Consider the following 13,933-nt stretch of genomic DNA (forward strand, 5'->3'; position numbering starts at 1 on the left):
GAAAACTTGACCTGACCAATACGATTTTGCCGCGACTAATGTCCGGACCGATATAAAACTGCTAATTTCTTTTTTATCTTTGGAAGGATTAACTTCAAATTTAGTAGCAAGGAAGATTTCGACATTTAACAAAGAAATAAAAAGAAATGAAAAGAAAGCTCTAATACATACAACCTCAGTGCTTTTTATTCGAATTGATATATTGCTTTAGTGCTATTTTTCTTTGTATATAAATCTCCTTGCTTTTGTTTAGTGTAATTAATTGTAGAAAATTGTAAATATATTTTTTGTGCTTTTGTTACATATTACTTGATTCTAATCATGTCTTCATTTCCAGTGCTGATTGCTGGCCATTCCCAGGCCAAGTATTTTAATCAATATTTATCTTTATCTGAAACTAATGTGCTTTCTTATTCAGGTTTTCGTATTGACCAGATGTTCAACGAACTGCAACCAACCATCGACAACTACAACACCGTGGTACTTCACGTTGGCGCCAACGACCTCTCCCGTGGTTCATCAGTAAAGACTCTACTCAGGAAATACCAACAACTGACATCAGACATTTGGCACAGCAACCCAACAGCAGACATCATCATATCTGGAGTCCTACCTAGAGCCGACAACCAATTCCCAGGGGCACTTCTGCGCACCAACTTCCTAACGGAACTCAACCAGAGAGCTCGGCTACTCAATACCAAACTACAGTTACTAGCTACCCGAGTTCCAAGACTCCACTACGTTGGTCACCCGTCATTCGCCCAGAAAGGTACTATCCAGAGACACCTACTCAGTCGAGATGGTCTTCATCTAAGCTACCGTGGTACATCAACTGTGGTGAAAGACATCGAGAGCGCCATTCGTCATCTACGCAAAACCAAGGATACTCATGACAGCATCTGGGAACTACCAACGTCAACACCAACGTCAACACCAACGCCAACACCAAAAGCACCTACACCAATGCCTGACCCAACTGAACCAGCTGTAGACCAATCACTGTACCGAACTGCACTACTCACTTTACCGATACGAACACCAACACCAACACCAACACCAAAACCAGTACTAACTTCAACAGGTATTCAGGTGATTGAAGAGTGGCCTGCTCTTCCACGGGTATGTTATCTGGTATCTTCTCTTATTAACACTTCATCTACCTCTAACACTGTGCATGTTCCTACCACCACGTCCTCATCTGTTCCAGCATGTACCATCTCACCAAATCCTGTTTGTGTCGCACCTACCTCCACTTCTAGCCGCTCACCCACTTCCACTTCTTACCGCTTGTCTACCTCCACTTCTAACCGCTTGCCTACCTCCACTTCTAACCGCTTGCCTACTTCCACTTCTAACCGCTTGCCTACCTCCACTTCTAACCGCTTGTCTACCTCCACTTCTAACCGCTTGCCTACCTCCACTTCTAACCGTTTACCTACCTCCACTTCTAACCGCTTGCCTACCTCCACTTCTAACCGCTCACCCACTTCTAACCGCTTGCCTACCTCCACTTCTAACCGCTTGCCTACCTCCACTTCCAACCGCTCACCCACTTCTAACCGCTTGCCTACCTCCACTTCTAACCGTTTACCTACCTCCACTTCTAACCGCTTGCCTACCTCCACTTCTAACCGCTCACCCACTTCTAACCGCTTGCCTACCTCCACTTCTAACCGCTTGCCTAACTCCACTTCTAACCGTTTACCTACCTCCACTTCTAACCGCTTGCCTACCTCCACTTCTAATCACTCACCGTCGTCTGTTACTAACACTCCCATCTATTTTAAAGGTGCCGGTCATGTTTTGTCTAATTTTTATCCATGTATTCTTACTTTCCAGGGGTTAACCTTCAGTAGTTCTGAACATTTGTATCAGTATCGCAAGGCTGTCGAGCATTCCGATTTCCATTTGGCGCATCTTATTCGTTCAGCTTCGACAGCCAAGGACTGCAAAGTCCTTTCAAAACATGTAAAAACTAACCAGAATTGGTTATTATTCAGGCAGGACATCATGCTTGAAGTTTTGGCAGTTAAATTAGATCAGTGTGCAAAATTCAAAAAATATTTACTTAGTACAAAATTATCTGAACTGATACACAATGTAGCAGACACTTTCTGGGGTATTGGTTGGAATGGCAGTGGTACCAACATTCAGGGTAAGCTTTTGATGCAGTTACGGTATAGTATTGCTAACACTCCTTCAGTTAACTCACTAGTTACCACCACTCCTATTGCTAACACTCCTTCAGTTAACTCACCAGTTACCACCACCACTCCTCTTTAGTTATTAAAATCATTAATGTAGGTAACTAATTACATTTCACTTTTATAATTATTTAATTGGGTTTAATAATTCAATAATTAGTTTCATTAGTCACACTTATTAATCAAATCAAATGAAGTAGAGTTGTGATGAGGGGTAAACAATACTCACAGTCAGCAACTTGTACTCATATTTCCCCTATCTTTTCATTTAACAAAATTTATTTGCTTTGGATGTTGTGTTTTATGGATAAGATAAATATAAATTCAATGACAATATAAGGTAAGAACTAAAAACGTTTTTGTTTGTGTATTAAGTTTAATAAATTGAAGGTGGTTAGGTCAAGTTTTTATTTCGTATGAAATATTGTTTTCCAATTACTTTATAAAAAGTATTAAAAAGAAAACGTTATAATTTGACTTGGTTTCAAATAAGAACTCAATCATACCAACAATGTTACAAGTATTAGCACTTTTATATCGGTCAGGACATTAGTCACGACAAAGTCGATGTTGGTCAGGTCAAGTTTTTTTACCCTTAAAGTATTTTTTTCCCAATTCTTTTCAAATAAGTATTAAATCAATATTACTTTCTTGTCTGGTGTCAAATTTGAAGTCAATCCATCCAAAGAAAAAAAGGAAATTAGCAGTTTTATATCGGTCCGGACATTAATCGCGGCAAAGTCGTAGTTGGTCAGGTCAAGTTTTCTTACTCTAAAAATTATTTTTTTTGCATTTTTTTCTTATATTTTTGGATTAAATGTTTTAATCTTCCTTGATATCGAATTTGAAGTCTATCCTGTGAATAATAAAAAAGTATTAAGCCGTTTCATATCGGTCAGGACATTAGTGATTTCAAAGTCGAAGTTGGTCAGGTCAAGTTTTCTAACTCTTAAAAATATTTTTTTTTATTTTTTTTCTTTTATTTAATAAATTAATGTTGTCATCTTGCTTGGTTCCAAATTTAAAGTAAATCCTTTAAATAATGAAAACGTAATTAGCATTTTCATATCCGTCAGGACTTTGTCAGGACATTGTCAGGACATTGTCAGGACATTAGTGTAACCCATCTCTTAATCATAATCACTTATACGTTTTTAAATACCGTATCATAGGAAAAATTAAATAAATTGCAAGCAGGAAATTGACGTTGATCATTTTTCCAATAGTTGCGAAACATTTCATTACCTGTTTACCACTTTGATCCGGCAACTGTGTACAATTCAGTCAGTAATAAAGGTATTAAAAATCTTGAAGTGACAAAAATCTGTCCATAGATCTGCCCCAAAAATAACCGAATTACTTATAGGAATAGCCATTAACAAAATACATGTACCCCCAAAAAAATTACCAAATCACTTCGGAATAGTCATTAACAACCCAGTTGCCTTGATTTTATATTTACTAATGAAGAAAACGTGATTGACATGGATTCTCTGATAATAGATTCACCATAAGGTAAAAGTGACCATACTGTTATTCATTTTACATTTTTGTAATAGAAAAAAATGATAGCTGAGAGGGGGTGGGTCTTTTCACCACCGAACACCACCGCACACCACCGAACACCGCCGAACACCAACGCACACCACCGAACACCGAAAAAAAACCATCAACCACTAAGAAAATCAGTGATTTTATACAATAAAACGGTAAAATCAATTAAATTACGTCTAATTTAACAAATTTTTAGATGTTTATGTGCATCATTTTTCTGTTAAAGTCGATTATCAATATAATCAATATAAAGAAAAACGTCTCCAGATTCATCACTATTTTTCTAGATTACATTGTGTGTGTATAAGAATCATTTGACATCAATTACTGATGAAGGATATTAGTTATCCGAAATATTTAACATTTGTTCATGTCTCTTTTCTTATTATTGGTATAACTATTTTATGAAAGAAGAAAAAAAATGAATAATACAAAATTATTTGAGGTGTCCAGTGATGGTTTGCAGAGTTGTAGTGTTATAGACTCTCCCTTTCTGTTCGATGTAGATATATTTGTTCTCTTAAACTTATTATTTGTTGAACTAATAACTTAAATATTATATTTAGGTCACATTTATAACAATAAGAGATAAAAAAGATAAATTTTTGGGGTGTTTGGTGGTGTTTGGCGGTGTGCGGTCGTGTTCGGTGGTGAAAAGACCTACCGGCTGAGAGGGGTCTCACTAATTAGCGACAAGAAACGTCAAGAAGTGACAGGAGGAAACAAATTAGCGACAAGAAGAATAATTTAGTGACAAGAAGTATAATTTAGTGACAAGAAAACAAATTTAGCGTAAAAAATCTAAATATTAATTATTCTAAATAAATAAACATTGAAACATACATTAAATTGTCTTTTTTTTTATTATACGAGAACAAACGTTTTTTTTTTTATTATCAAAAATATGTTTAAGATAATATACCTTCAGTTTACAGCAAAGTATATAGATGAATAAAGCAATATGTATATAGAGTCAGCATGGTTAATATATCAAAGATTTAAAACCAAATTATAAGATAATATAATCGATTTATTTCAGACTCAAAAGGTCAATATATATACATGTAAATATAAATACATGACACAATTTTTTCTGTCTTAACAGGATAAAAGGTTCAAATATTTACATTATTAATAAAAATCAAAAGGTATACACGAATGTTTGGATAAAAAAGGGGGGGTCAATTTTTTTTTTTTTTTAATTTTTAACTGCCATTTTTTCTATTTTTTTTTTATGGACCCTTAGTATAATCAGAGGATTTATTTTCTATAAATCTATTGTTTCAATAGTAAATAAACTTTCTTGTCGTTAATATTTTTCTTCTTGACGCTTCTTGTCGCTAAAATTCTTCATGTTGCTAATTAGTGAGACCGGAAATGAGGGCTTCTGATACATGTATGTCTTTCAAGGGGATTTCAAAGTTATAGCTCAGAGGATCTAGATTCAGTAGATTGGAACATTTTATTTGAAAACCAAAATATTTTAAGAAATGTGGAACTCATTAAAATCAAGGTTAATCTAAAGTATAGAAGAAAAAAAACATACATGTACTTAAAAAGAAAATTTCACAATAAATTTACAAACAACCTCTGTGGATGGACAAAACAGCAGAGATATATATAGAAAACACACCCTAAACATTATCTACATCTGTGTATACATAAAACAACAATACTGACTCTCACTAATATTATAGCTTTATTTAATATGAAGCAGTTTGTAAACTATACAAATCCTTGATTCAAGCATATTTTAACTTCAGAATCTGTTAAAAAAGAAACGGAAACGTTTCTGATATTGGTCCTGTTGTTAGGGATTTTAGTTGTCATTTTCAATGTAAACAAAGAAACGCTATCATCAGGTAACGTTTTGTTTTTTCATAACAAAGAATTATCAAAAATAACAAATTGACAAAAAAAAAAAAACAATACGATTTTTACGAGTCTTCTAACAAACGAGGCGCGAAGAAAGAAAGAAATACTGGAAAATAAAAAAGTTAACGATTTTGTGTTCCTTAGTAGATGGATTTTTTTTTTTATTATTGATTTTTCTACTGTTATTGGGGACAAAGTCCCCATATTATCTTTTTCTTTCTTTTCTACTTAATTATTCTCCTTTCACTTTCAATTTAAACTGATCAAGTTGCTTTAACAACAATTATTTTAACATGACTTCAGACGGGCTAACAATGTTACCTGCAATATTTGTACTTCACCTTCTATTTTCATATAAAATAGAGAATGGAAATGGGGAATGTGTCAAAGAGACAACAACCCGACCAAAGAGTAAAAATCACATCCGAAGGCCATGAATGGGTCCAACACAGCGAGAAAATCCCGCACCCAGAGGCGGACTTCAGCTGGCCCCTAAACAAAAATGTGTACTAGTTCAATGAAAATGGATGTCATACTAAACTAAACATATGAATGAACTAAAATTAAAAAACATACAAGACTAACAAAGGCCAGAGGCTCCTGACTTGGGACAGGTGCAAAAATGTGGCAGGGTTAAACATGTTTAGTGAGATCTCAACCCTGCCCTATACCTCATATGTATACTTGTCACCCAATAAATTAATCACTTTGTTTGTGGTAACTTATGAGTGTTGTTTTCTTCAATGTCAATTATATTTTAATTTACATGTGAGAGTCAGTTTTTGATGCAATATTTTCCATTGACAAATGATTGATTTCACAAGAAAAGACCCTGCTTTGCAATATTTAAACATATTTATTGCAGGTTCTGTAACTGTTATGTTGTTTCTAAAATAAAAGAAGCTGTTTCCACAATATAAATTTTTGAATTTTATTACATTTTACTGTATTTAAGTGTCAAAACTTGTATAAAACATACACTTTTTAAACTGTCTCTTGTTAACATGCTACTGTATGTGTGTAGCACCCAACATAGCTCTTTATAAATTCTTTAGATTTTTTCATTTTTTCATTTTTTATGAGAAAAAAAGTTGAAAAATGACAGCTGACAAGGCAAAAGCTAATTAAATTGTTGTACATTTGTAGATTTATTATGGAACACATACCACAGGATTACCTGGGAGGTGATTTGTCTACAAAATCTGCCACAGAGTTGAAAGAATTGTTGGAAAGGCAAGAAAAGCTGCTGAAGAAGGTGTAAGTTGTTGGCCTTTCAGTCATAAAACTTTACTCAGTACTCAGAGTACAAAATTTATTCTCAAAACATCATATCTAGCATTTATATTGGTTAATTCTGAGTCTGAGTATGATAATCAAACTCCAAAATTTTATGACTGTAAGGCCTGGACTCATCAGAATAAATTCATATTGATAACTCTGTGTTTTCTTTTATAAATATATGAATTCCAAAACAGTGGCAGTTTTATAAATAAATGTAGATGAAATCAGGGAGAAGTGGTATGATTGACAATGACAGTTGTTATACGACCGCAAAATTAAAAATTTTTTGGTCGTATATTGGTATGACGTTGGCATCGTCGTCGTCTGGCGTCGTCCGGCGTCGTCCGAAGACACATTGGTTTTCGCACTCTAACTTTAGTTTAAGTGAATGGATCTCCATGAAATTTTACCATAAGGTTCAATACCACGAAAGGAAGGTTGGGATTGATTTTGGGGGTTATGGTACCAACAGTTAAGGAATTAGGGGCCAAAAAGGGGCCAAAAATAAGCATTTTTGTAACTTTCAGACAATAACTTGTGTGTAAGTGTATGGATCTCTCTGACATTGTACCACAAGGTTCCATATCACAAAGGGAAGGCTGTAAATGATTTTGGGGGTAATTGCCTCAAAATATTAGGAATTAGGGGCCAAAAAAGGGGCAAAAAACGAGCATTTTTCTAGTTTCATGACAATAACTTGTGTGTAAGTGTTTGGATATTTCTGAAATTGTACTACAAGGTTTCATATCACAAAGGGAAAGCTGGAATTGAGTTCGGGGGTAATTGCCTGAAACGTTTAGGAATTGGGGGCCAAAAAGGGGCCGAAAATAAGCATTTTTCTAGTTTCAAGACAATAACTTGTGTTCAAGTGTATGGATCTCTTTGAAATTGTACTGCAAGGTACCATACCACAAAGGGAAGGCTGGGATTGAGTTTGGGGGTGATGAATCATAAGGGGGTTCAAAAAATTTGGGGGGGGGATCTTTTTTTTTCTTTTTTTCCTTTTTTTTTTTCTTTTTTTCCTTTTTTTTTTTCTTTTAAAATTTTCCATTTTAAGTTGGTTATTTCTGATTTATATTTAAAAGCAAATAATAATGATATGGTAGGAGATACACACCAAACAGGATGTGTAAATTTTTATATAATAAGTATTGTGCAATAGCAAGAAATTTTCAATTGCACAGTATTGCACAATAGCGAGAAATCTTCAATTGCACAGTATTGCGCAATAGCAAGAAATCTTCAATTGCACAGTATTGCGCAATAGCAAGAAATATCCAATAGCACTATATTGCGCAATAGCAAGAAATTGTCAATTGTACAGTATTGCGCAATAGCAAGAAATATTCAATTGCACAGTATTGTGCAAAAGAAGATACTTCTTATAAATTGCTTATTTCTTGATCAATTTCAATGGGGTTTTATTCTTGAATTCTTGGGGTTCTTTAATGTGCTGAATATAACCGTGTATTAAGTTTTTGGATTTTGGGCCCCGTTTTTAAATTGGTCCACATTGAGGTCCAAAGGGTCCAAAATTTAACTTTGTTTGATTTCATCAAAAATTGAATTATTGGGGTTCTTTGATATGCCGAATCTAACCGTGTATTTAGATTCTTAATTTTTGGTTCCGATTCCAAATTGGTCTACATTAAGGTCCAAAGGGTCCAAAATTAAACTTAGTTTGATTTTAACAAAAATTGAATTTTTAGTGTTCTTTGATATGCTGAATCTAAACATGTATTTAGATTTTTGATTATGGGCCCAGTTTTCAAGTTGGTCCAAATCGGGGTCCAAAATTAAACTTTGTTTGATTTCAACAAAAATTGAATATATGGGGTTCTTTGATATGCTGAATCTAACCATGTATTTAGATTTTTGATTTTTGGGCCCCGTTATCAACTTTGTCCACATTGAGGTCAAAAGGGTCCAAAATTAAACTTTGTTTGATTTCATCAAAAATTGAATTCTTGGGGTTCTTTGATATGCTGAATCTAACCATGTATTTAGATTTTGGATATTGGACCATAATAGGTGAATGTCCAATTTAAAATTTTTAAGTTCTTAGACCACATTCATTCTGTGTCAGAAACCTATGCTGTGTCAAATATTTAATCACAATCCAAATTCAGAGCTGTATCAAGCTTGAATGTTGTGTCCATACTTGCCCCAACTGTTCAGGGTTCGACCTCCGCGGTCGTATCAAGCTGCGCCTTGCGGAGCATTTTATTTACTCTACATTTGTACCTTTACAAGTGAAGTTTGGTGAAACATTTTACTTTAAAATTTGACAAGTTTATAACAAAATAATTTTTAGTCTAGATAATTTTAGTTAATTAAATATGTGATTGAATATTTCAGAAAATTTCTAAAAACCTTGCCAGATGGAGGGGTAAAGGTGCAAGCATTTGTTGAAAAACTGCAGAGAATGATCAGTGAGAGGATAGAGACTGATCTACAGGAGTCAACAAATAGACAAATTATCTCCCCTTCAACAAAAGCAAATGTTAAACCCAAAGTGATTACTGAAGTTCCAGGACAACTGATAAAAAAGCCAGTTTCGAAATTCAAAAAACAAAATCTTCAACAGTCTAGAGATGTACCAAAACAAAACACAAACAAGAACAAAGATTTTAGTGCATTGGTTCAAAATGAATCAGAATTGTTTTCATGTAATGGTGAAGGTGATTTACATATGGAACTTGAAAGAAATACTTCCAACTCTGTACTGCAAAGAGACCAAGTTACAATAGAGGATATAGGAGAAACTTTAGAAAAAATGGAAATAAGTTCAGCAGACACTGATAAACATGAGACACCTCCAGCTGAGGAACACATACTGAGTGTGATAGAAAGAACACATAGAAATAGAAAACGAGATACACTTAAACTAAATAGGTATACTCATAGTCATTCATGGTATTACTGAGTGTGATAGGAAGAACACATAGAAATAGAAAACAAGATACACTTAAACTAAATAGGTATACTCATAGTCACTGGTATTACTGAGTGTGATAGAAAGAAAACATAGAAATAGAAAACAAGATACACTTAAACTAACTAGGTATAGTAATTCATATTATTACTGAGTGTGATAGGAAGAACACATAGAAATAGAAAACGAGATACACTAAAACTAAATAGGTATACTCATAGTCAATCATGGTATTACTTAGTGTGATAGAAAGAACAAACAGAAGTAGAAAACAAGATTCACATGATTCATGTAGAATTGCCATTAAACCCAACCAGATTAGATATTTTTTTCTTGTATATGATATCTTTATGTTCGTTTTTCTCCTAAAAGATAACGAAGTTATCATTTAAATTTGAAGTTTCATATGATTTCTTTATTTTGTCAGATATTTAAAGATTTCAAATATCCAAGATTTACCACCTGAACTGAGGAATCCTAGTAACATGTTGGCTGAGACAGAAACGAAACAGACAAAAAAGAAAGTTGATTGGGAAGAATCTGCAGTTTGTCCACCTAAATATAAATACTCTGCTGCTCAGGAGATGTCTATACAAGAATCCATGAAATTACAAGCAGAACAAACGAGGCATAGAGAGGTGAGTAAATATAAATACTCTGCTGCTCAGGAGATGTCTATACAAGAATCCGTCAAATTACAAGCAGAACAAACGAGACACAGAGAGGTGAGTAAATATAAATACTCTGCTGCTCAGGAGATATCTATACAAGAATCCATCAAATAACAAGCAGAACAAACGAGACACAGAGAGGTGAGTAAATATAAATACTCTGCTGCTCAGGAGATGTCTATACAACAATCCAACAAATAACAAGCAGAACAAACGAGACACAGAGAGGTGAGTAAATATAAATACTCTGCTGCTCAGGAGATGTCTATACAACAATCCTTGAAATTACAAGCAGAACAAACGAGACACAGAGAGGGGAGTAAATATAAATACTCTGCTGCTGAGGAGATGTCTATACAAGAATCCATCAAATTACAAGCAGAACAAATGAGAGACAGAGAGGTGAGTAAATATAAATACTCTGATGCTCAGGAGATGTCTATACAAGAATCCATCAAATTACAAGCAGAACAAACTAGACACAGAGAGGTGAGTAAATATAAATACTCTGCTGCTCAGGAGATGTCTATACAAGAATCCATCAAATTACTAGCAGAACAAACTAGACATAGAGAGGTGAGTAAATATAAATACTCTGCTGCTCAGGAGATTTCTATACAACAATCCATCAAATTACAAGCAGAACAAAAGAGACATAGAGAGGTGAGTAAATATAAATACTCTGCTGCTCAGGAGATGTCTATACAAGAATCCAACAAATTACAAGCAGAACAAAAGAAACAGAAAGAGGTGAGTAAATATAAATACTCTGCTGCTCAGGAGATATCTATACAAGAATCCATCAAATTACAAGCAGAACAAATGAGACACAGAGAGGTGAGTAAATATAAATACTTTGCTGCTCAGGAGATGTCTATACAAGAATACATCAAATTACAAGCAGAACAAACTAGACATAGAGAGGTGAGTAAATATAAATACTCTGCTGCTCAGGAGATTTCTTTACAAGAATCCAACAAATTACAAGCAGAACAAAAGAAACAGAGAGAGGTGAGTAAATATAAATACTCTGCTGCTCAGGAGATGTCTATACAACAATCCATCAAATAACAAGCAGAACAAAAGAGACATAGAGAGGTGAGTTAATATAAATACTCTGCTGCTCAGGAGATGTCTATACAACTATCCATGAAATAACAAGCAGAACAAACGAGGCATAGAGAGGTGAGTAAATATAAATACTCTGCTGCTCAGGAGATGTCTATACAAGAATCCATCAAACTACAAGCAGAACAAACGAGACACAGAGAGGTGAGTAAATATAAATACTCTGCTGATCAGGAGATGTCTATACAACAATCAATGAAATTATAAGCAGAACAAACGAGACACAGAGAGGTGAGTAAATATAAATACTCTGCTGCTCAGGAGATGTCTATACAAGAATCCATCAAATAACAAGCAGAACAAACGAGACACAGAGAGGTGAGTAAATATAAATACTCTGCTGCTCAGGAGATGTCTATACAACAATCCATCAAATTACAAGCAGAACAAACGAGACACAGAGAGGTGAGTAAATATAAATACTCTGCTGCTGAGGAGATGTCTATACAAGAATCCATCAAATTACAAGCAGAACAAATGAGAGACAGAGAGGTGAGTAAATATGAATACTCTGCTGCTCAGGAGATGTCTATACAAGAATCCATCAAATTACAAGCAGAACAAACGAGACACAGAGAGGTGAGTAAATATAAATACTCTGCTGCTCAGGAGATGTCTATACAAGAAACCATCAAATTACAAGCAGAACAAACAAGACACAGAGAGGTGAGTAAATATAAATACTCTGCTGCTCAGGAGATTTCTATACAAGAATCCATTAAATTACAAGCAGAACAAACAAGACATAGAGAGAGGTGAGTAAATATAAATACTCTGCTGCTCAGGAGATTTCTATACAAGAATCCAACAAATTACAAGCAGAACAAACGAGACATAGAGAGGTGAGTAAATATAAATACTCTGCTGCTCAGGAGATGTCTATACAATAATCCATGAAATTACAAGCAGAACAAAAGAGACATAGAGAGGTGAGTTAATATAAATACTCTGCTGCCCAGGAGATGTCTATACAACAATCCATCAAATTACAAGCAGAACAAAAGAGACATAGAGAGGTGAGTAAATATAAATACTCTGCTGCTCAGGAGATGTCTATACAATAATCCATGAAATTACAAGCAGAACAAAAGAGACATAGAGAGGAGAGTAAATATAAATACTCTGCTGCCCAGGAGATGTCTATACAACAATCCATCAAATTACAAGCAGAACAAAAGAGACATAGAGAGGTGAGTAAATATAAATACTCTGCTGCTCAGGAGATGTCTATACAAGAATCCATCAAATTACAAGCAGAACAAACGAGACAGAGAGAGGTGAGTAAATATAAATACTCTGCTGCTCAGGAGATTTCTATACAACAATCTATGCAATTACAAGCAGAACAAATGAGACACAGAGAGGTGAGTAATTATGAATACTTTGCTGCTCAGGAGATGTCTATACAACAATCATCAAACTACAAGCAGAACAAACGAAACAGAGGGAGGTGAGTAAACATAAATACTCTGCTGCTCAGGAGATGTCTATACAAGAATCCATCAAACTACAAGCAGAACAAACGAAACAGAGAGAGGTGAGTAAATATAAATACTCTGCTGCTCAGGAGATGTCTATACAAGAATCCATCAAATTACAAGCAGAACAAATGAGACACAGAGAGGTGAGTAAATATAAATACTTTGCTGCTCAGGAGATGTCTATACAAGAATCCATCAAATTACAAGCAGAACAAACTAGACATAGAGAGGTGAGTAAATATAAATACTCTGCTGCTCAGGAGATGTCTATACAAGAATCCAACAAATTACAAGCAGAACAAAAGAAACAGAGAGAGGTGAGTAAATATAAACACTCTGCTGCTCAGGAGATGTCTATACAAGAAACCATCAAATTACAAGCAGAACAAACAAGACACAGAGAGGTGAGTAAATATAAATACTCTGCTGCTCAGGAGATTTCTATACAAGAATCCAACAAATTACAAGCAGAACAAACGAGACATAGAGAGGTGAGTTAATATAAATACTCTGCTGCTCAGGAGATGTCTATACAAGAAACCATCAAATTACAAGCAGAACAAACAAGACACAGAGAGGTGAGTAAATATTAATACTCTGCTGCTCAGGAGATTTCTATACAAGAATCCAACAAATTACAAGCAGAACAAACGAGACATAGAGAGGTGAGTAAATATAAATGCTCTGCTGCTCAGGAGATGTCTATACAATAATCCATGAAATTATAAGCAGAACAAAAGAGACATAGAGAGGAGAGTAAATATAAATACTCTGCTGCCCAGGAGATGTCTATACAACAATCCA

General features: G+C 34.6%; 2 protein-coding genes across 4 annotated transcripts in view; both read left to right on the top strand.

Moving 5' to 3' along the window:
- Nucleotides 1–179: 179 nt before the first annotated feature.
- Nucleotides 180–2,283, top strand: LOC127733349 (uncharacterized). The gene has a single exon (XM_052242718.1). The coding sequence runs from the start codon at nt 322–324 to the stop codon at nt 2,281–2,283; it is 1,962 nt and encodes a 653-aa protein (XP_052098678.1). The 5' UTR covers nt 180–321.
- Nucleotides 2,284–3,379: 1,096 nt separating this feature from the next.
- The window catches only part of LOC127732921 (DNA-directed RNA polymerase II subunit GRINL1A-like), a 30,986-nt gene continuing 20,432 nt past the window's right edge, over nt 3,380–13,933 (top strand). For all 3 annotated transcript variants that reach the window (XR_007996506.1, XM_052242136.1, XM_052242135.1), the window contains exons 1-4: nt 3,380–3,500; nt 6,780–6,890; nt 9,273–9,809; nt 10,277–10,487. Coding sequence is in view for 2 of the 3 variants with exons in the window: in XM_052242136.1 (XP_052098096.1) it covers nt 6,787–6,890; nt 9,273–9,809; nt 10,277–10,487 (852 nt within the window). In the remaining variant the exon portion in view is untranslated. The remainder of the gene's footprint in view (nt 3,501–6,779; nt 6,891–9,272; nt 9,810–10,276; nt 10,488–13,933) is intronic.

The sequence above is a fragment of the Mytilus californianus genome, unplaced genomic scaffold (assembly GCF_021869535.1).
Source record: "Mytilus californianus isolate M0D057914Y unplaced genomic scaffold, xbMytCali1.0.p SCAF_3, whole genome shotgun sequence".
Classification (NCBI taxonomy): Eukaryota; Metazoa; Mollusca; class Bivalvia; order Mytilida; family Mytilidae; genus Mytilus; species Mytilus californianus.